Raw genomic sequence first — 23968 nt, forward strand, 5'->3', positions numbered from 1 at the left:
CTGAAGAGCGCCCTCCCTTGGGAAGAAAGTAATAACTTGTGATGAATTTTAAGATCTCATTTATTGCAAAAACTCTAATTTTTCTAAAATCAATTTATTTGGACCAAATTTGTCAGCTAGTCAGATGGGGGTAAACTACAATACCAAGCTGTTTGTTTTAAAACAATCAAAGACATTTGAGCTCATTCTTTTGGGAATTCCTTCTTTTGAAATACCGCCCTCCATTGGCGTGATGTAGTTATTTCATCATGGCGACTTCCGTGTTCGCAGAAGAGCCATCAATTCACCTCTATTGCCCCGTGTGTAAAAACCTCTTTCAGGACCCTGTAATCAGTGTTGGTTGTGGCCATACATTCTGCAGGTTCTGCTTAACAGATGAAGACTCTTTGGTGATTTTGGAAGTTTGTCCCGTGGACAATAAACAGCTCAAAAATACATCCGTTTTTGAGAACAGGTTTGTCATTGGTTTTGTACCCAACCCTTTTCTTGTTTTGGTCATACAGCATGCATCTCCCACAACGCGTGGTGACTTACTTGACTTACTTGACTTACTTGAATCCACCGACGCCATCACACAACTGGGGAGGAGACGGTGGTTCTGGTTACTGGGGCAGACAGCTTAGAAAAGCTTATGTAGAGCCCCCCGACGTTCTTTAGGAATTTATCCACATGATCACATGTCCCTTGAAAATGTTCACACTTGAAGCTTCAATTGCCTTTCGAGGGAGAATGTTCCAGTAGTTGACCACTCTCTGGCTAAACCAGAACTTCCTGAGGTTAAGGTTGGATCTTGATTTGTACAGTTTAAGTTGGTGACCCCTGTGCTGCACGGTTGACAAATCAAAGAAGTGATCAGGGTTCAGGCCCTCAAGGCCCCTGAGTATCTTAAAGGTCTCGATAAGATCTCCTCGCAGCCTCCTGCACTTCAGGGTGGTCAATTTCACTTCCCTGAGTCTGTCAACGTAGTCAAGGTGAGATAGACCTCCAATCATTCGCAATGCTCTCTTTTGAACTCTTTCTATTAGGTCAATGTCCCTTTGAAGATGAGGCCTCCACGCCTGTACACAGTAATCTAGGTGTGGTCTAACCAGTTCTTTGTACAGTCTGATGATTGTTGTTTTGTCTTTGTTCGTAATGGTTCTGTTGATTAGCCCCAGGCCTCTGTATGCGCTTTTGACTGCCTTCGCACAGTGGGTACTTGCATTTAGTGACTGATGGATGATTACCCCAAGATCTCTTTCTTCACTCACTGTCTGAATTACACTGTCACCAATGGAGTAGTTGTGCTTGATGTTACTATGTCCGAAGTGGAGGCACTTGCATTTGTCGATATTAAATAACATTTGCCAGTCATCAGACCACCGGTAAAGGCGATCGAGGTCGTCCTGAAGAGTGCGAGCATCTGCTGGGGTTTTCACTTTTCTGAAGACTTTGGTGTCGTCAGCAAACTTCAGGACCGAACTCAAGATATCCTCGTCAATGTCGTTGATGTAGATGATGAACAACAATGGGCCAAGAACAGAACCTTGGGGGACACCGCTTTTAACTCCTGACCACTCCGATTGGGCCCCGTTCACCACCACCCTCTGTTGTCTGTCGGACAGCCATGCCTCAATCCAAGCCGCAGTTGGGTCACCTATCCCATGTGATCTAAGTTTCATCAGTAACCTCTGGTGTGGAACTCGATCGAAGGCTTTACTGAAATCGAGGTACACTGCATCAACAGGGTTGCCATCATCAACGGTCTTTGTTACAAGCTCCAGAAAAGTTAGTAAATTGGTCAGGCAGGAACAACCTCTTAAAAACCTGTGCTGTGAATCACTGATCAATCTGTGTGCTGTCAGGTGTTCCATGATGGCATCTCGGAGGATGGTTTCAAACACCTTACTGACCTGTGAGGTTAGGCTGATCGGCCTGTAGTTTGCTGCTACACTACGTTTGCCCTTCTTGAAGATGGGGGTGACGTTTGGTCTCCTCCAGTCTAGTGGAACCACTCCTTCTGCCAAGGACTTCTGGAAAATTTGGCTGAGGGGTTCAGCTATCGCGCCCGAAACTTCCCTTAAAACCACAGAATAAATATCAACTCCGGGTGCCTTGCCAGGCTTCAACTTCATTAGCACTTTGAGAACGTTCTCCGCTGTCACCTCTACATCTCTGAGCATGTCGTCGTTCGGTCCGCCAAACATCCTCTTGGGATGTGGTATGTTATGTAATTGTTCAAGTGTGAACACAGATGAGAAATAGTCATTTAACACCTTAGCTGTTCTCACATCGTCTGTAATGACTTCACCATTTTCTTCCGTCAGAGGACCCACATGGTCCCTTGTTTTCATGTTGCTTCTCACATATGCATAGAAGGCTTTTGGGTTCTGTTTGATTTTCTTTGTCAATCTTGACTCGTACTTTCTTTTAGCTGCTCTAATTTCTTTAGTCGCAAGGTTCAAAGCTCGTTTGTACCGCAAGTAGTCTGCATGTTCTTGGGATTCTGTAAACCTCTTGCTAACATTGTTCCTGTTGCTGGATGCATCACTTGTGCTCCTATTTACAGTAATATTTACAGTTATTACCTCATCATCTTGGTTGGGGTTCGCTTGGGAAGTATTTACTTCCCCCGAAGCGGCCGAGCCTGGGATGTCCTCTGGGACGACTGTCTGATTCCTCTTGTGATCATGCTGAGGGGGGGGCGCATCCCGAAATTTTGACGTATGGGCTTTGTTTGATGACTCTTGATCTGCGTACCTCGGGAGTTGGGCTTCTCCTTCGAGGGAGATGATCTGTCCCTTTTTTATCACGAGGTTCATTTCACCACTCTCATGTCTCCCCCGTAGTTCGTCTCTTAGGGTCTTGTCTTCTTCCCTTTCCTTTCTTGTTCGGTCAGGACCGATGAAAACGTCTTTCCAGCCTTTCTTCTCGCTAAGCTTCTTGGAAACTCTGAGCACTTGATGTTTCATGTCCTTAGTGGCTACAGAAGCGATGACAAGTCTTCTATGGTCCGGTATACGCACCCACGGAAGCCTTTCCGCCGAGATGACCACAACATTCTTCAACCCTAATACCGCGTGAATCAAATGTTCGACAGTATGCTTATCACTGGTTGAGGGACCGGTGTTGGTTAAATCCTCTTCATCTGAGCTAGCGTCGCTATTGCCTTCTTCTTCAGGGATCTCTTTGAGACCTGTGATCACTAGATTGTTCTTCCTCAAATCTCTTTCCTTGGCTTCGTAAATTTCCTCTCTCATTATAGCCTTGATGTTTTTTCTTGAACGTCGGTTCATCAATCTTGACCAGTTCTCCGACTTTATCTGACAACTGAGAAATCTCCGCTTTCATTTCGTCCTGCTGATCTTTCATACTATGGACCAAAATCAAAACATCCACAGCCTTGGCGTTACATGCTTTGCAGAACCAGTGTAGCTGTTGCCCTCTTTTCGTGAGGAAGTTGTATTCTTCTTCAGAAATGGATTCACAGGAAATATGATGCCAGACTGAGCAGTACTCACATTGCAGTGCTTGGACTCCCTTTTGAACATTCTTTTTACAAAGTGGGCACTGGTTATTCCGAGGACCTCTGCTGGTGGTAGAACTAGAAGTGCTACCTGAGGCCTTATTGGTTTGGCTGATTGCATTGGCCATCTTATGAGTTCTTACTTGCAAAGTACACTATCCACTTTCCACCGTAAAAACTACTCCGACACTACAGTTATTCAAAGTTCAAAAGTAGCAGTTGACAAGCTAGTAGAGAAGTATTTGTACAGCGGAGTGAATTACATGAGGTGTCGGAAATAGGCGACTATTGGTTAGGGCGCCTGTACGTTGAAATCCTATGCTGTCAATACTATTTTAGAGTTAAAATTTGACATTCATACCTGGCAGGATGCGTGACACCGGTTACACCACTGAATCAGAGAGTTCTTGCAGATTCACAAAATAGTCTTTTCGGGGTTGGATGACTTAACATTCATGAGAATTTAGTGGATTTTAAAACCCCAAGATCGGAACGAAGGGAAAGAGCTGTTGCTATCTTAAACCATTCATCTCACCCCTAAAAGTCGCCCCCGTTTATTGTTTTTGGACCACAGGACCACCCGTTGTTTTATGTTTTTTTTTAAGTGTTTGTGTATAATTTACTATTCATTTTTTTAATGATATATTTTTTATGAAATTATGACTTTTTAATTTTATGTTTATTATAAATTATTTAATATTATTTTTATAAATTCATGTTGTTCATTTTTTTAAGATTTATTTTTGCATATATGTTTTCTTCTCGATCATAGATGTCTTGCTACAGTTTCAATTGCTAAATTTCACATTATTATATTGCTTGTGAATAATTTGTCGCTTTGATATTGATTTTTTTCAGATTTTTTTTGGATTATCAATCAGATTTCATATTTGTTGATAATAACACAAAATAAAAAAGGGGCGAGATGACTGGCATCTCTATCCATCAACGTGCAATTTTCTGCCTAGTTGCAAACATTTTTGTTGTCTGTAATATTAAAAACATTTCGTTTTACTTTACAGAGCAATACAATCTCAGATTGACGAGTTGCTCGTCTACTGTAAGAATGGAATCAAACGCTTCAGCTCACGCAACGATGAACTCATCACAGACAGCTGTGGCTGCCCCGAGCTCCTCAAACTGTCTCAGAAGACCGACCATGAAAAGATGTGCCCTTACAGCGCTCTGTCGTGCCCAAACAGCCCGGAGTGTGGCGTCCTTCAGCGTCAGTTCCTGGAGGATCACATCTTGAGTGTGTGCTCTTTTATCAAGTGTGAATTTCACGAGAGAGGTGAGAGGATAGTAGCGAGATTAGTTTTTACTATTTACTATTTTTTCGATTTTTGTAAAAAATCTAACTTGATGCTCTCGAACACTTGTAACCGTATGTTTCATAAAACAATATTAGTGAATGCCTACCAGCAAATCTTTTTAGTGTTATCCGACCCTGTTAGTGTTAGTGAACACAGGTCCTCATGCAATTAATAGGTATAAATAAGTTTGCGGTTGATTCAAACTGAAGAATTGGTGGCCTGTTTGATTTGAAATACTTAGCGGCCATCTTGAAAAAAAAAAGTGGAAAAAAATAGTAAGGCCCTCATCCTCCTCTTTATTGAAAAATCCGGACGATCAACTGGTATTTTTTGTTATTTGGCCTTACTGCAACCCGAATACATTGATAACTCATTATGTAATACCTCAAAACCCAAATTCATTACAAGTTTTACAATTATTGAATTGCCCTTTCACTTTGACCACAGGTTGTTTGTTTCATGGAACATCCCAAGCTGTTGAGCACCACTGCCAGACATGCCAATACAAATCTGCACCATCAGTAACTACAGAGTCAGAAGGTATCCAACAGGTAATGACTAGACTTTTTCGTCCTGACTCACACAACAGACTAAAGGTACTGGACACCTTTGGTTATTGTCAAAGACCAGTATTCAGGCTTGGTGTATCCTAACATATGCATAAACATCTGAGAATACTTTGATTGATTTAGACCGACGCCTTTGAATATTAGGGAATCAATGTGTGGTGAAGAGGTTTTCAACTAGTGGTTTAATCCCAACGAGGCCTGGTTCTTGATAATTTTACCGAGACGAAGTCGAGGTAAATTATCAAGAACTAGACCTCGGCGGGTTTAAGCCACTAGTTGAAAACCGATTCAACACATTTTGATTCCCATTCATAAATACCTTTTTCGGTCAAAAAACATCAACACTTTTGGTCAAAAAGTAAAATAAATGCAAAAATTATAATTGTTCACTGATTTCTTTCAATGTTCAACACAACACCCCTCCTGCTATGAAAAGGTTAAGCCCTCCGCTGCCCTCGGGTAAACAATTCCTTATAAGGGAATGCTGTGCGCGTCGCGCGTATCACGTGATGTGGCACAACTATCCCGGACGTTGCTCTCGACCAATGGGAATGAAGAAACTGTCTTATAACATGTATAAGCACAGGTGCAATATCACTGGTCACACCCATGTTTCAACACTTTTTACCGGTCATAAAAAAAGGTTTATACACACCCACGAGACGCGCTCTCCACCAATAGGAATAGCGAAACTGTCCGAGGTATTTATGAAATGTTTAACTAACAACAGAGAAAGTGTTCCCTACAAATGCTGTGTTATTATCATAATAATATTATTATTATTGTTCAATTGATCTACTGAATTTATTTGGACAGTTTGCCGAAGATGAAAGCCTAAGGAAGCAAGTCCAGACACTAACCCAAAAAGTGATGCTCCTTGACAAGAGCCGAGAAGAAATGAAAGCCAACCTGGACACCTGCACAAGGTACAATATTTAACCCTTATTCTTGTAAGCATAATGTTGTTGTGCTTAGCTACTTTTTATGCTAAAGCAAATCTATGAGTTTGGACCAATTTTACAGAGCTGCTTAAGCACAAAAACTAGCTCAGCACAACACAAGTAACGCTTATCAAAAGAAGTTACCAGCCAAACCACCATGCCACATGCACTATTTGTGACTGGCTTTTTCCATTTTTGCTTAGCAGAATTGCCTTCAGAAATTATCAGCAAAATGTTTTAAAGGCATAGTTTTTTGTCTTTTGACCCGTTTGATTTTTTAACCCCTTATTAAAACTAACATGTGAAAAAATTGCTTTTCAAAAGGTGGTCCAGTTTTTTTAAGAGTTTAATAGCCCATAAAAAAATGACGTCAGGCCTGCATTCCATGTTAACTTCAAACCCAGAAACCCTTTTAAAAAAACCAAAACTCCTTCCTCGAAAAGTTATTGGCATGCTCCTCCAAATATTCATACTCTGTTTTCTTTAACAGCGCCTTGGCTGACATGATGGCGAAGTACAACAGCTTAAGATTAGCCATCGACCAACATGAAAAAAAGCTGTCATCGGCATCCTTCAATCGGGCACGACGGATTGGGATGAAGTCAAGAACACCTTCAGGTTGGTTTATGCAGGGATGAAACATTTCAGACTTTTATCTGACTTCAGACTTGTTAAAGGCACGTGTACACTGTTGGTAATTACTTATTGGTAATGAGCAATGGAGAAATGTTGATCAGTTGATAGTGTAATTCATTGTGACAATTGGCTCCCTCTGAAGTAACGTAGTTTTTGAGAAAGAGGCCTGAAGTCTTTTAGTATTTTTGTATGCATCTGAAAGCACACACATTTTGTGCAAAAGTGTGTTTTTCTTTTCATTATTCTCTTCCAACTCCAATGACCACTTGAGTCCATATTATTACAGATTTTTGATTTTATGTTTGTTGGATATAAGTGAAAAAACTGTTCTGTAACATTTATCAAAGGTGTCCAGTACCTCCAAAAAGCTCTTTGAAATCTGAAACTAATGGATTTACAAAGATCCTAATTTCTGACTTTTTTTTTGGCTTGATGCAGTTTCCTCTAAGTACCTGAGAAGGGAATTCCAAATGAATTGTGTTTTTGTTCACAAATAAAATTTGTTTCCTCTCATGTGAACTCCAATTCCTTATTGACTGAAAACATTTCAAATGAACTTCAGCAAAGATCACTAGTTTTTTGTTTTGTTCAAGCTGGTCCAATCCAAGCTGGTCTTAAATAATATTGATACTGCTGTAAAAATTGTTTCTTTAACGTTACCTTACAAGTTTGGTTTCATTAGCTACCCGGCGCCTTTCACTCTTCTTCCACAGCTCATTTCCAGCTTTCCCAGGACCCCGCACCATGACACGCTACGGCGATCGTGCTTCTCAGTCATAGCTCCAACTCTTAAAGCCATTGGACCCTTTAGAGAAACGAAAATAAAAGTTTACAGATTTACAAATAACTTACAGGGTTTACAGAAGATAGTGGTGAAAGACTTCTGTTGAAATATTATTCCATGAAATGCTTTACTTTTTGAGGAAACAGCAAAACAATATCAATTCTCGATAACGAGAATTACACATGTCATGACACTGCGAAACGTGCAGTTACAAGGGTGGGTTTTCCCGTTATGTTCTCCAGACTCCGACGACCGATTGAGCCTATTTTTTAACAGGTTTCTTATTTGATATAGAAGTTGTGACACACAAAGTGTGGACCTTGGACAATACTGTTAATCAAAAGGGTCCAATGGCTTTAAACAAGCTACACATTCACATTCAAGCAAAACCTTCATTGGATATTTTGAAATCAGTACTTAAACTATTTAGTTTTGTTGCTTATTTGATTCAGAGCGACGTGATTCTTCCAGCCCAGAGAACACAATTTCCAGCTTTGATAACTGGCAGGTGCCTTTTGAATTTAAGTGCATTGGAACTCTGAGGTGAGTTTAGGAGAGAAAATTTCTGTTTCTGTTTGTTTTCAACGTTATTTCTGTTGAAATTTTTACTGACAAACGTTTATTAAAGAAATGAACAATAAAAGTCTGTGTGTTTGTGAGACAGAAATGAATGATTTCTAAAGGAGGGTTAACATACTTTTTCAGTCTGTGTGCTATTTAATTGTATTTCCGTAATGTGAGTAGTTCACATTATTCAGGAAACATAGAAAGTGAAAGAGAAGGGTGATTTGATTTGTAGCGAAGTCGAGCAGTCTAGTTCACTCAGCAGAGTTTGGGTTGGAATCCCGGTTGTAAGTGCTACGTAAACAATTGGGAAGGTAGTGCATTTTGCTCTACCAGCCAGGCTGCTATATCCATGCCTACATCCTTACAGACTGTGAAGGGGGTAACCCTTCCCCAGTAGGTGGCACTGTGCCCCTGGTGGCAGTTGGTTTCAGTCAACAGCACAAATCAGGAAAGTTGTATCCCTCAACTTGAAGTGGCTGTCTGGCCTTGTTGATGCCTGGCGATGTCTCATTTAATTTTTGTTCAGGTCCGCTAGGGTACATGAGCATGGATTTTGAAAGCAAATAATGTAAGCTGAAATTAGCTGGCATGATTGTGTGTTATTTAATCCTCAGAGGCCATGAAGGTGCTATCCACTGCCTAGCAACTAGGGGTCATAGGTTATACTCAAGCGGAGCTGACAAGGTTATCAAAGTGTGGGACATCGATGCCCTCAGCAAGGGCTGCGTACAGAATATTAAAGGACACACCGATACAGTAAGGCTATCCGATATATATATTATGGACTGTTCTTTTAAGAAGCACATCATTAACTAAAAAACTTTTCATTGTGAAAGGTCTGACTTAACTTATGCAAATCTTTTAGTGTTTGTAGTTTATTTATATACTTTGTTAATGAGATATCTGCTAGAATTACAAGGTCGGATGGCCACTTCAAGGGGAGGGCTACACTAAACTGACTTGGGCTGTCTCCTCAATTCAACTGTCACCAGGGGCACTTTGCCAACTACTCCTGGGGTGGATTTCACAAAGGTAGTCCTAACTTAGGACTAGTCCTAGGCAATGGTAAGAGATAGGACCAGTCCTAAGTTAGGATGAGTTACTGGTCCTAACTTAGGACCAGTCCTATCTCTTAGCATTGCTTAGGGCTAGTCCTAAGTTAGGACTACCTTTGTGAAATCGACCCCTGGGGGCTTAAACAGGGTTACCCCCACCACAGTCTGTAAGGATGTAGGCATGGGTTTCATCCACTAGGAGCCTGGCTGGTTGAGCATAGTGTGATACATTCCCAACTTTTTACGAAGCAATAATGTTCAACTGTCTAATTCAAGGGCATAAGTGTCATGAACAGGATTCGAACCCACACTCTGCTGCAGACAACACGGTCTGGTGAACTAGACGTGCCACTTTGTATTTAAAGTTTCCGCCTACTTGTTGCTTTACATTATCTTACTATTAATTTTGGTTTTACCCATAATAAACCGATATGTGTAAGCACTGTATGATACTCAGTACTCTCCAGAGTCCTGTAAACAAAATCACAGGCGTTTTACTCGGGAGGGATCCAAACCCACGGCCCTTGCAATTCTAGAGCAGTGTCTTACCAACTAGACCACCGAGATTTCCCGGTAGATAGAGGCAGTGCGAATGCAATTGCCTAACATCTATTACATTATCTTTGGAAATCCTTTATTTCCCTCTCCCTGAAGGTAAACGCTCTTCTAACTGGTAAGGAATATCTCTACAGCGCTGGTGCCGATCAATCCTTACGTATGTGGAAATACGACACCATGACAGAGCACAAATGTGTCAAAGTAAGTTGCAAGAAATAGTTGTTTGTCAAATTGACAACTTTAGCCTTCGAGAAAGGCTCTGCTAGGGGCGAAACGTCAGGCCAATAACTATTTTTTGCATGCATTTATACCATAGGTCCTTTCGGTTAGTAAGTTGTTTGCAACAGCCAATTGTCTTTTTGTTCAAATTAAAAACTTGCTTGTTAAATTAAAAACTTGTTTGTAAATTTTACAAATTTTCTAAGCATTCAGCTCATGTCTGTCATGTCTGTTCATAACTGTCATGTTTTATATTTATATTTAAAGGGAAGGTATACATTTGGTAATCACTCTTAACCTTAATGGCAATGAAAACTCTTGCCTACAGCAGCTTTCAATATAAAGCACTTTGAGAAACATTTCACTTTAAAATAATGTGGTTTTTAAAAAATAAATAAGTTTTTATGCCCCAAAATCTGAAACTGAGCAGCGTTACTGCAGTATTTGTTTTAGGGGTGATTCTTCCTGTTTCTGTGTGGACATGTTCTCTCCAGATTTTTTGTTACAAAATTTTGTTAAGTTTTTTTTTTTGTATATACATGTATCTACAGTTAAATAGTATTAAAACAACCGAACAGTTAAAAAAAAAAACCCTTGCCTATAAACTTTCAGCCTTGTTTGGGGTGAACTTTCATTCATAAAAAAATTAAAAAATCATATGTCAAGTTACTTTTCATTTTCTTTTTTTCAAACAGCATGCTCATGACAGTGCTATTTGTGCTTTGGCAAAGAACAGCAAGTATCTCTTCTCTTCTGGTCAGTCAACCATAAAGGTAAAAATTGATGTGTCTTTTTCCGTTTGGAAGTATTTACATTTGATTTAAGTAGGAAAAGAAGTCTGATTTGAAATACAAGATTTGCCCAATGAAAAAGTCAAGTTAATAAACCACCGGTTCTTTTTAGAACCATAACAAACTAATCAACTTGTACATGGTGTCTTCTCTGCAAACCTCCCTAGAAGATAACACTACTCATTTTTCAAGAATTTTATAGTTGTAAAAATCACACCCCTATAAGATAAACAAGATTTCAGAAAATGTAAAGTAAGTCGACGTCTCCTGACGATGACTGGAGCAAGCTAGTCGAAACGTTGAGACCAATTAAAGAACTGACTCCGCGGTAGTGCAGTTAATTACGATCCTACATGTATATGCTAAAGTACAATGTAGTAGTCCCAGCCAATTTGTTATACCTTCCGCCCAGGTAGTAGTTAAAAAGCAGGACAGTTCTTTTCAGAACTGAGAAGTCTCCCGAACATCTGATAAATCTACTCCGTGGTAGTAGAATAAAGAAAGAAAGTTCTCTATGAACAAACTCTACCTGGCAAGTAGATACCCACATGGTGTTACCGCAAACCAAATATAACATAATAGTCATCTTCTTTGTTTCACTTTGTAGGTTTGGTTAGTTCACACTTTAGAATCTGTAACAACGATACCTGGATTACATCATTGGGTTCGGGCATTAACCATAGAACCTTCTCAGGTACGTACAAATTCAATTTGAAAACGATCTGTATAATGGTAGGTGCTTGCCTTAACACACTGGAAAGTCCAGGCGGATAAAACAAGTATGAACAATGTTCTGGTGTTTATGGATAATGGGATAATGAGGTCATTCGAAGTGGTTAAGAAAATAAAAAATCTCACATACATATTCCTCATACATTTAGATTCCAAATGACAACTTGAAATGCTTGCTAAAGCACTGGACACTATTGGTAATTGGCAAAGACCAGTCTTCTCACTTGGTGTATCCATGGAGGAAGAAAATAGATGGTGTATCTCAACATATGCATAAAATAACAAACCTGTGACAATTTGAGCTCAATTGGACGTCGAAGGTAGAGATAAATATGAAAGATAAAAAAAAACCCTTGTCAAACGAAGTTGTGTGCTTTTAAAATGCTTGATTTTGAGACCTCAAAATCTTAATCTGAGGTCTCGAAATCAATTTTGTGGAACATTACTTCTTTCTCGAAAACTACGTCACTTCAGAGGGAGCCGCTTCTCACAATGTTTTATACTATCAACCTCTCCCCAATATTCGCTACTATGTAAGGTTTTATGCTAATGATTGATTTGAGTAATGACCATTAGTGTCCACAGCGTTTAAAACCATTCTGCATGTTTCGTACACAGGAAAGCCTTTACAGTGGCTCACACAATACAGTCTCTATCTGGGATGCCACAGGGCAATTCACACTCAAGAGGAAACTTGAGCATGAATACGGGTCCGTCTACTCCATTGCAATCACATCACAGTATATCATACTAGGTGAGTGTTAACTGTCCGTCTCTCTACTCTGTGCTCTTGTACATGTGTCTCTATTTAATCCTCTATCGCCCATATGCATGTCCCAATGCACAAGGCCAGGGGTGGATTTTACAAAGAGTTAGGACTAGTCTTATCTCGAGTTAGGACAAGCTACTCGTCTTAACTTAGGACTATCCATGCAATTTGTATATCTTATAGAACTAGTCCTAAGTTGGGACTAGTCCTAACTCTTTTTGAGTCGACCCCAGGGCACATATTAATCGAGCTACCTAAGCCGGAAATGTAGCTGAGCACAACAAAAGTATGCTTACCAGCTTGTGCATGTCCATACGCCACATTACTAGTCATTCTTTGCTTACACAGCTAGCGCAGAAATTCAGCGCTTGCACAGTAAGCGGAGAATGGTCATCATAAGCGCAGAATTTGGCAGTAAGTAGAGCCATGAAACTGGGCCCCAGTCATCTTCAATAATGTTGTAAATCCTCTTTTGGTTTGGGGTTCTTGTTTGTTGGTTATTGTGATTAGACATTTCTAAAAAGTATCTGTTTTTCTTCTTTAAAGACACTGGACACTAATGGTAATTGTCAAAGACTAGCCTTCACAACATATGCATAAAATAACAAACCTGTGAAAATTTGAGCTCAATCGGTCGTCACAGTTGCGAGATAATAATGAAAAAAAAAATACACCCTTGTCACACCAAACAGTGTGCTTTCAGATGCTTGATTTCGAGACCTCACATTCTAAATCTGAGGTCTCAAAATCAAATTCGTGGAAAATTACTTCTTTCTCGAAAACTATGTCACTTCAGAGGGAGCCGTTTTTCACAATGTTTTATACTATCAACCACTCCCCATTACTTGTTACCAAGTAAGGTTTAATGCTAATAATTATTTTGAGTAATTACCAATAGTGTCCACTGCCTTTATTTGTTTAGAATGATTTCCTTTAGGAACATTCAGGGGTTTTTTTTGCGGGGGGGACTGGAGCATGGTCATAATTTTATTTGAGTTCACCAATTAGTCCTGTAGTGATGCTTGTGTTTGACGCATGACTTTGATATGTGTATATTCTTTGTAAACTGGAAGCCAAATAGTGCTTACATGTAAATTATAACTGCTTAATGTGTGTGTGCTTATAAATTAGGCTTCGTGGGCAGATTGTATGGTGCTGCTCTAAAAGCAGTAGATATAGTACTTTTAAGTACAACTTTCTGCTTAGCAACAAAAAAAAGCAGGCGTGGAAGTCTCTAGTGCTGAATATGGAGTGTTTTTTTGTTGGGCTGGCAACCTTATTCATAGTTGATTTGTGCTTTAAGCAAGCAGCTCTACCTTTTTGTCTTGAAATTTGAACTCTCACATTTGGAAGATATTTTGTCAATTATTTATCAATCAGAACATTTTTTTTTTAAAGGGAGCATAAAATAGTGAAAAAAGTATGACTTGCACCTTTTTTTTACACAGTTACAGTTTTCCTTAAACATTCTCATGTCCCGTCAGTGACTGACTGGTGTCTTGCTAACTTTTGCTGAGCAAAAACTTCTTAGTGATATCTACTGCTTTAGCAACTCTATGACGTTGAGCCCATTTGGCTTTTTTTGTCACAGCTATTAATTTTAAAGGGACCGTCTTGAACTTTGACCTAGGTACACGGGGAGAAAATGAGGACAAGAATATTAACGACAGAAATTCAGGTAGGGCTTACATGTATAACGGACATGTATAATCTACATGTATTTACAAAAATAAAATACACGCTATTTTATTGCGGTGCCAAATTCGGTTTTTTTTTTCCTCTTTATTTTCTTTACACTTTTATAACAGGCCTTTGAAGAATGTAATTACAAAGTTGTGATTATTCCGTGCTGGTATTTCATCTTTTAGAAAGCAAGGCTGTTTTCAGTTCGTAACTGGCACTCCCAATAAAGAATCTTGAAGTCGATGGGAATCTTTTAAAGGGGCATCAAGGCAAAGATCAGGGCCTCTGTGTAAGTGCAACCCTGATCGTCACTTTTCAAAATGAAAAAATTAAAAACAATTTTTAACAGCAAGTTTAGCTGCAGAGCCATCGTTGTAGTTCAGTGTTCTTGTCCAAGTTTATGCAGCACTTTTTTTTCCATTATTATAATATTTTTTTTAACTGTAAAGTGATAAAGGTGTTTAAAACAAACAATGTTTTGTGGGTTTTTGTGTTGTTGTTTTTTGCACTATTAACATAAAACAAACTTTGTTTTGTGCTTTTTTTTTTTTGCGCTATTAACAATGTCTATACACAAACTGAATTTGGGGATTTGTTTATGCTTCTTTTTTCTTCAAATTTACAAGTTCTTTTTTTTTTTAAAATCCTGTGCATTAGTGTGACATCGTTACACTGTAACTGGCTCCGCTGATTACCAGAAACCCATACATTTTACATTGCATCGAGTTACTTTGACAATTTATTCAGGAAAACTTTAAAGATTGGGTGTGGTTTTTACATACACAATAAAGTTGTTCAAAGACTAGGGTCCTCTCAGAATCAAAGTTCCTGTCCATGTAAACAGATTTTGAACAATGAAATGTGTATTTTTTGCTAACAATTGGCCATATTCTTGACTGCGGAGGGCACTCGCAATCACTTCCGGGGGTTATAGTCATTCATACCCAAAACAGTTATTGAATACGTCTATTAAAACTGAGCAGGATTAATTGCGTTTACCACGGAAGTGATACAAATACTATTGAGAGCGTCCTTGCGGTCAAAAATTGTTGTCGTACTGCACAAAAATTAACCAGCACGCCTTGTCACACGAGGCAACTTTTACAGTCACTTCGGAGGCAACCAACTGCAGTTCATTCCACAAGACCACTTTGATAGAACATTAGTAATTTTTCAAACAGTGTCTAATGATCCTCAAGAATAATATGTAAACATTGAAATGTGAATGCCTTCTCTTCTCGGAGATTGCCCAAACCTGGTTGCCTGTAAAATTGCCTTGTGTGACATGGCACTTGTGACATATTGACTTTACCAAAAGTATGGTTTCTACTGTCACTGTTGAATTCATTTTATGAAATTGTGTTGAGGTGAACATTAAATAAACAATTTCTTGAGTTGTTATTTTTAATTTGCGTTTTTTTTCCGGTGCAGGCACGTACAACAGGAACATGCAAATCTTTGACGTCATCACCCATCAGCATGTACAATGCCTCGGCGGCCATATTGGAATCGTTACTGACCTGGCAACGAGCCCTGCTGGTCAGTTTGTCATATCAAGCTCATATGACAACACAGTTCAGGTAATTCTTTTCAAATTCTTTATTGGATATGAGATGCTAAGTAGCACCTGAGATGCAAGGTAGTACCTGACTTGCTAGGCAGCACCAGTAATGCTAGGTAGCACCAGTGCACCTGAGAAAATAAATATCACCTGAGATCCTGGGAAGCACCTGAGATGCTAGGTAGGTAGCACCTTACTTGCTAGGCAGCACCGGTAATGAAAGGTAGCACCTAAAATGCTAGGTATATAGCACCTGTGATGCTAGGTAGAACCTGTGATGCTAGGTAGCTCCTGTGATGCTAGTTAGCACCTGTAATGCTAGGTAGCACCTGTGATGCTAGGTAGCACCTGAGATTCTTGGTAGCACCTGAGATTCTAGGTAGCACCTGAGATTCAAGGTAGCACCTTAGACTCTAGGTAGCACCTGACCAGACTCATGTTCTGATGGTTAAATCATCAGAGTGTGGGTTCGAATTTTGATACTTTCACTTTGAACAAGGCACTTAACCATAATGAGACAGTATTGTGCTTGACTAACCCCTCAGCGCTATTTTAAGCTGCTTGGGGTTTTATGTCCCCCAGGGAGTTGAGGAAGTATGAGGACTGGTCCAAAAGTATGCCTGATGAACAGGGATAATAAGGTTGTAAAGTGCCTTGATCTCACCGCTAGTGTACATGTATGTGATTAAAATAAAACCATTGATAACATTTTTGTTCCTCGTTTAGGTCTGGGATCTGAAGAATTTTTTGTCCCTCCAAGTTCTCTCCCGTCACCAGGGTAGCGTCAATGTCATCACCTTGCATCATAGTTTACTCTTTACTGGCTCAGAAGACAAAGAAATCAAGGTATGATTTAGAAAATCGAGTTTGGTTCCTCATAGTTTACTTTTTTGAATTGATATCAGACTTTCCAGGTGTGCGTTTTGACGGTCGCAACCAATGACTGTTTTGGGTCTTTGGCCTGTTATCAACCAATGGCCAACTCAACCAAAACTTCAGTTATTGGTTCTGATTGTCAAAATTAAAGACACTGGACACTATTGGTAATTGTCAAAGACCAGTCTTCTAACTTAGTATATCTCAGCATAAAATAACAAACCTGTGAAAATTTGAGCTCAATCAGTCGCCAAATTTGCGAGATAATGAAAGAAAAAACACCGTTGCCACACGAAGTTGTGCGCTTTCTGATGCTTGATTTCGAGACCTCAAGTTCTAAGCTTGAGGTCTCAAAATCAAGTTCGTGGAAAATTACTTCTTTCTCGGAAACTACGTCACTTCAGAGGGAGCGGTTTCTCACATTAATACTATCAACACCTCCCCATTACTCGTTACCAAGTAAGGTTTTATGCTGATAATTATTTTGAGTTATTACCAATAGTGTCCACTGCCTTTAACACCCCATGTGTGCGGCAGGGTTGCATGAGTGGCTAGTGCTCTTCTCTCACCACTGTGGTCATTGTTTGATTCCTGGGTTGATTTGTGAATCTCCTGTACGATGATCAATTTTCGCATCTGAAGAAAAACAAAAGGTGTTCAATCTCTGGCTTAGCTCTGTGGTCATATATGAGTCAATGTAGCTGGATGCCTTTCATTGTCCTTTGACTTGCGCCGTCAACGACAGAAGTGTTTTTAGTTTTTCAAAACCTTTGGCTTGGGGCCTGATTTTTGAATCGATAATTACGAAAAATTCAGAAGTGTACACATATCAAAGTTACATTAAAATGGTGAACAAGTGCATTAATTGTTTTGTGAATTTACTTTATACTAAAAATTTTTTTCTCCCTCTCTTCAGATATTTAAATACTTCTGCCTAATCACCTACAGTAGCTTCGGCAACCACATCTTGCCTGGAAAAGATACGTGATCAAATACAAACTGAGAGAGAAGGTACACATTTTGGAATGTCTTGTTTAGCGGAAAAACATTATTGGCCAAAGTGAGATGTTATATAACACCCAAGTAGATCTTTGTCATTTGATTGGAGGATTTTCTAAGATGTGTTTTGGTTCTCTTATTTTTGGTTCATTTTATGGAAAAAATATGAAGCAAAGTTTTGTTCTAAAGCAGTATAAACGCTATGTTGCATTGGAAACATTGAACAAGTTTTCAGTCCAGGACATAACCCTTACTTCAGCTTTTTTGGCTTGTGGAAGTTTGGTCAAATGTTGTAGCCGTTTGCGGCCACTATGGATATTGTCGTTTAAGCCGCTTGTGGCTGCTATGGACGATTTGGTGCAAGTTGCATTTAACTACTTAGTTTGATCTTGAGGTAATAGCACACAGAAAGGGGCTTTCCAAGGTCTTCACCAAACCTCATCTTCGCTTTTAACTTGGTCTCATTTTTTTCTTTTTTTTTTAAACAGGTTTTTTAAAAGGTTGATGAAGTAGGAGGATCAGGCAATACCAGAAGAAGAACCATTGCAGCTGAAATGAAGAAAGAGAGGAACATGAGGTTAGGATTTTTGGGAGTATAATTGAACATTTCAACATGTGTATTCTTACCTCTGAACTTGCAACGTCGATTTCATAGCCACTCTCACTGTCGAAATGTGCATTTAATTTTAAGGTCACCATTCTCATTCTCCGCCTACTAGGGGTCAGCACCAAAACTCTGCACTAGCTATGTCAGCTGAATAATGCTTAGTAAATGAGAAATACATTAGGCACTCACACAAGCACAAATTATGAAGTGAGATATGCTTACAGTAAGCATGAGTTTTTTCGCTTACTTTAAGCAGAGACATGAAATTGTGTTTAACGTATGGAGGCCATAAAGAAAGTCAAATTGAAGATATTTGCGTCTAACTAATTTTGTGTGCTTGATCCGTTTCCAGTGATTTTAAAGCTACTTTTTATAGCAGGCAAAGGAGTACGTTTTTGATGAACTAAATTGTTCAGGACCATACACTCGCAACTAAGTCTTGTTTGTTAATAACTATGTTATTTATCTATTAAAACTGTTCAAATTAATTTCTTAAAAGATTGCAAAGGATCGATGACAATATTTTTTCTGAACTTCAAATATTTATTTTTGAATAGATGTAAAAATTGCATGAGAACAAAGACTAATGTATTGGTTTTACCCTGTCACTGACAATTGATATGTACAGGGTGCGTTTCAAGTTGAGTTTGTCATTGGTTAATCACTGGCCAATGACCGAGCAGTGATTGGTTACAGTAAAGGAATCGCACCCAGCATACCCTTGATGTCATGCTGAAACTTGGGTGAGATTCGAACCCACATCTACCACATTCTAGACCAGATGTGAATTATAACACAGACATGGTGTTCTTTCTACTTTAGTCTGATTTTCAATGTTTTTTTCCCCTTGGGGAAAACTTTGCAAAACATGGAGACTCTTTTAAAGACACTGGACACTATTGGTAATTACTCAAAACAATTGTTAGCATAAAAACTTACTAACGAGCAATGGAGAGCTGTTGGTACATGTAGTATAAAACAGTGTGAGAAACGGCCCTCTCTGAAGTACTGTAGTTTTTGAGAAAAAAAGATTTCTCACTAAAATATTTGAATTGAATTCGAGACCTCAGCTGAGGTGTCAAAATCAAGCAACTTGTGTTTTTTTTCCCATTATTTTCTCGCAATTTCAATGACCAATTGAGTTCAAATTTCCACAGGTTTGTTATTTTTTGTATATGTTGAGAAACACCAACTGAGAAGACTAGTCTTTGACAATTACCAAAGTTGTCCAACAGTCGATATCACCAAACTCTTCCTAACTTAGGATTAATCTTAGGACTTAGGACAAGTTCAATTCCGTATCATAAGACGTTAGGACACAATGAACCCGTCCTAAGTTAGGCCGGGTTACTCGTCCTAACTCGAGATAGAGTTAATCCTAGCGTTTTGTGAAATCGGCTGCAGTGTCTTTAGAACCTACACTGCATGTAGTTCAGTCCTTGTACTGAAGGACCAAAATCACACCATTATAGACAAAATGGTTACACACCCCTAAGTTCCAGCACACCTAGTGTTTTGTTGAGGGGGGGGGGAGGGAGAAATAATTTGAAAAACAGTACTCTTAAGAAGATCTCTCAAGACAAGGGGGGTGAGATGGACATTATGGTTGTTGAAAAATTATATTTTCAATATTTATTCAGAGCATAAATTCAAGACTCGATTGATCAAGTTAACTTGTAAAATTGTTACTTATACTAACTCTTCTCTTAAAGTAACCTAAATAACTTATAACATTTGTACACAAAAAGTATTATGTCCGTGTAACGGGCCCAAAATATACAGTAGGTATGTGAAAAAAAATTTCCAGGGTCGGCAGTATTTTTAGGGGAGGTCAGGTTACTCCAACATAACATTTTTTTTTATGCCTTACATTAAACACCTAGAAAGCACTGCACAGTTCGAGGCTTAGTAAACAATATTTTTGATAACCTTTTGGGAGCCTGAAAACAGTCTATGCAAAACTTGTAACTTTGTACAATAATCAAGAATGAAATCCACCATCATTTTATATAAGCCATTTTAGTGATAAGATTCAAGTTCTTTATGTGCCTTTTCGAAACCACAGTTTGGGCTTAGGCTTTGGCATGGGCTCATTCAGGTTTTCAAACAGACTGACGGTGCCTAAGCCAGAGCTCATGAGCCTCCGAGCCGCTCTTTCGAAAATGCCATATACCTTTAAACAACTACTTTTTAAATTAATGTTATGTGTAATATTTATTATGACCTTTGTATCATACTCAAGATTTTGTTGTATGAATGTAATGAATTTTTATAATTTAATTGATCAACAAAGTATTTTAATGAATATTCTAGGAATGGAAATGTGAATTGATGTAGGCCTTCTGCGATATAATCATGATTTTGTTTGTAATGTCATAACTGCCGAGTGAAGCGTCGATGGCCACACCAACTTTTTTCAGAGCCAACAATACTCCTAAAGAGATTTTACACATTGCTGAGGTGCTGTACTTTTTGAAATTTGTACTTGTCATATATAAATGATTAAAAATAATTTTAGATTTACTGTCATGAAATTCTTGTGCTTTCCAAATTACTCTTCTTTTTAAATCAAACTTTTCAAGAGTTGTACCTTTGATAGATCTTTTGTATAAACTAAGCACTGCCAGTCTCTTTATATTATGTATGTGAGCATCAGACTGGAAACTAAACTACTTAATAATAATATAGCTAATTCCATAATTATGATTGATAACTGACTTGTAATTTTATTCCTCTGCGTCTTACAAAGTATCCCTCCATTAAACTGATCTAATCTGAGATTTTGACAAAATAAACCAATGAGCACAACATTAGTGCCATATTATAACATGTTTGCTGTAACAAGTTATTTAAACTAGTTTTACCCAAATCAATTTTTCATTTTTTATTTTTTTTAACCCAAACAGTTTTTCACCATGCTGGAGTTTTAAGCCGAAAACTAATAAAAATGTTGGACTTGCCCATTGTGATTTTTTTTCAATTTTAGGCCAAAAACTCGTAAAAATGCTGGACTTACCCCTTGTGATTTTTTCATTTTCAGGCCAAAATCTCATAAAAATGCTGGACTTACCCCTTGTGATTTTTTCAATTTTAGTCCCAAAATATATAAAAATGCTGGACCTACCCCCTGTGACTTTTTTTCGATTTAAGGCCATAGCACATAAAAATGCTGGACTTGCCCTGGTGATTTTTTCAATTTAAGTCCCCAAATTCATAAAAATGCTGGACTTACCCCTTGTGATTTTTTCAATTTCGGGCCAAAAACTTATAAAAATGCTGGACTTACCCCTTGTGATTTTTTTCAATTTTAGTCCCCAAATTCATAAAAATGCTGGACTTACCCCTTGTGATTTTTTCAATTTCAGGCCAAAAACTCATAAAAATGCTGGACTTACCCCTTATGATTTTTTCAATTTTAGTCCCCAAATTCATAAAAATGCTGGACTTACCCCTTGTGATTTTTTCAAATTCAGGCCAAAAAACTCATAACAATGCTGGACTTACCCCTTGTGATTTTTTCAATTTTAGTCCCCAAATTCATAAAAATGCTGGACTTACCCCCCGTGTTTTTTTTCAATTTAAGTCCACAAATTCATAAAAATGCTGGACTTGCCCCTTGTTATTTTTTCAATTTCAGGCCAAAAACTCATAAAAATGCTAGACTTACCCCTTGTGATTTTTTTCAATTTAGTCCCCAAATTCATAAAAATGCTGGACTTGCCCCTTGTGAATTTTTTCAATTTAGTCCCCAAATTCATAAAAATGCTGGACTTACCCCTTGTGATTTTTTCATTTTCAGGCCAAAAACTCATAAAAATGCTGGACTTACCCCTTACGATTTTTTCAATTTTAGTCCCCAAATTCATAAAAATGCTGGACTTACCCCTTGTGATTTTTTTCAATTTAAGTCCACAAATTCATAAAAATGCTGGACTTGCCCCTTGTTATTTTTTCAATTTCAGGCCAAAAACCCATAAAAATGCTGGACTTACCCCTTGTGATTTTTTTCAATTTAGTCCCCAAATTCATAAAAATGCTGGACTTGCCCCCTTGTGAATTTTTTCAATTTAAGTTCACAAATTCATAAAAATGCTGGACTTACCCCTTGTGATTTTTTCATTTTCAGGCCAAAATCTCATAAAAATGCTGGACTTACCCCTTGTGATTTTTTCAATTTTAGTCCCAAAATGTATAAAAATGCTGGACCGATTTTAGGCCATAACACATAAAAATGCTGGACTTGCCCTGGTGATTTTTTCAATTTAAGTCCCCAAATTCATAAAAATGCTGGACTTACCCCTTGTGATTTTTTCAATTTCAGGCCAAAAACTCATAAAAATGTTGGACTTACCCCTTGTGATTTTTTCAATTTCAGGCCAAAAACTCATAAAAATGCTGGACTTACCCCTTGTGATTTTTTCAATTTTAGTCCAAAAACTCATAAAAATGCTGGACTTACCCCTTGTGATTTTTTTTTCAATTTCAAGCCAAAAACTCATAAAAATGCTGGACTTACCCCTTGTGATTTTTTCAATTTCAGGCCAAAAACTCATAAAAATGCTGGACTTACCCCTTGTGATTTTTTCAATTTCAGGCCAAAAACTCATAAAAATGCTGAACCTACCCCTTGTGATTTTTTCTATTTCAGGCCAAAAACTCGTAAAAATGCTGGACTTACCCCTTGTGATTTTTTTCTGTTTCAGGCCAAAAACTCATAAACATGCTGGACTTACCCCTTGTGATTTTTTTCAATTTGAGTCCCCAAATTCATAAACATGCTGGACTTACCCCTTGTGATTTTTTTCAATTTTAGTCCCCAAATTCATAAAAATGCTGGACTTACCCCTTGTGATTCTTTCAATTTTAGTCCCCAAATTCATAAAAATGCTGGACTTACCCCTTGTGATTTTTTCAATTTGAGGCAAAAACTCATAAAAATGCTGGACTTACCCCTTGTGATTTTTTCTATTTCAGGCCAAAAACTCATAAAAATGCTGGACTTACCCCTTGTGATTTATTTCAATTTTAGGCCAAAAACTCAAATGCTGGACTTGCCCCTTGTGATTTTTTCAGTTTTAGGCCAAAAACTCATAAAAATGTTGGACTTACCCCTTGTAATTTTTTTCAATTTTAGTCCCCAAATTCATAAAAATGCTGGACTTACCCCTTGTGATTTATTTCATTTTCAGGCCAAAAACTCATCAAAATGCTGGACTTACCCCTTGTAATTTAAAAAAATATTAGTCCCAAAAATTATAAATGTTGGACCTACCCCCTGTGATTATTTCGATGTTGGGCCATAACTCATAAAAATGCTGGACTTATCCCTTGTGATTTTTTCAATTGAAGTCCCCTAATTCATAAAAATTACGGACTTGCTTTGCCCCTTATGAATTTTTTAATTTTGGGCCAAAAAACAATTAAAATGTCTGATTTACCCCCTTGAGAATATTTCAATTTCCCATGATTCATAAAAAGGCTGGACCTACCCCTCGTGATATTTCAGTTTAGGCAAGAAGTTCATAAAAGTGCCGGACTTACCCCTTGTAATTCTTTCAAATTTTATGTCAAAAATTGATAAAAGTGTTGGACTTTCCCCTTGTGATTTTGTTTAATTTTAGGCCGAAAAATTCATACAAAAATTAATAAAAAATTCATAAAATGCTGGACTCACCCCTTGTAATTATTTTTTTGGAATTTTGTTTTTTACTTTCTCCAAACTGATCCAAACGTATACAGACCCCTAAACAACAAAATTGTCTCTAAATCATGCGTTTGCATGAAGATTTATGAGTGTTTATTA

At 38.2% G+C, this 23968-nt stretch overlaps 1 protein-coding gene across 2 annotated transcripts; it reads left to right on the forward strand.

The window, feature by feature from the left end:
• Positions 1-206: 206 nt before the first annotated feature.
• LOC139935197 (E3 ubiquitin-protein ligase TRAF7-like) lies at positions 207-20970 on the forward strand. 2 transcript variants are annotated; one of them, XM_071929672.1, is made up of 16 exons: positions 207-454; positions 4528-4796; positions 5266-5369; positions 6204-6313; positions 6819-6946; positions 8201-8291; positions 8930-9071; positions 10025-10129; positions 10843-10920; positions 11546-11632; positions 12289-12424; positions 14031-14117; positions 15554-15702; positions 16410-16529; positions 17476-17570; positions 18047-20970. In XM_071929672.1, the coding sequence occupies exons 1-15, from the start codon at positions 249-251 to the stop codon at positions 17545-17547; spliced, it is 1884 nt and encodes a 627-aa protein (XP_071785773.1). In that variant the 5' UTR covers positions 207-248; the 3' UTR covers positions 17548-17570; positions 18047-20970. The 2 variants fall into 2 exon arrangements, with proteins under 2 accessions (XP_071785773.1, XP_071785774.1); XM_071929673.1 differs by lacking the exon at positions 14031-14117.
• The last annotated feature ends 2998 nt before the right edge of the window (positions 20971-23968 follow it).

The sequence above is a fragment of the Asterias amurensis genome, chromosome 3, assembly GCF_032118995.1.
Source record: "Asterias amurensis chromosome 3, ASM3211899v1".
Classification (NCBI taxonomy): domain Eukaryota; kingdom Metazoa; phylum Echinodermata; class Asteroidea; order Forcipulatida; family Asteriidae; genus Asterias; species Asterias amurensis.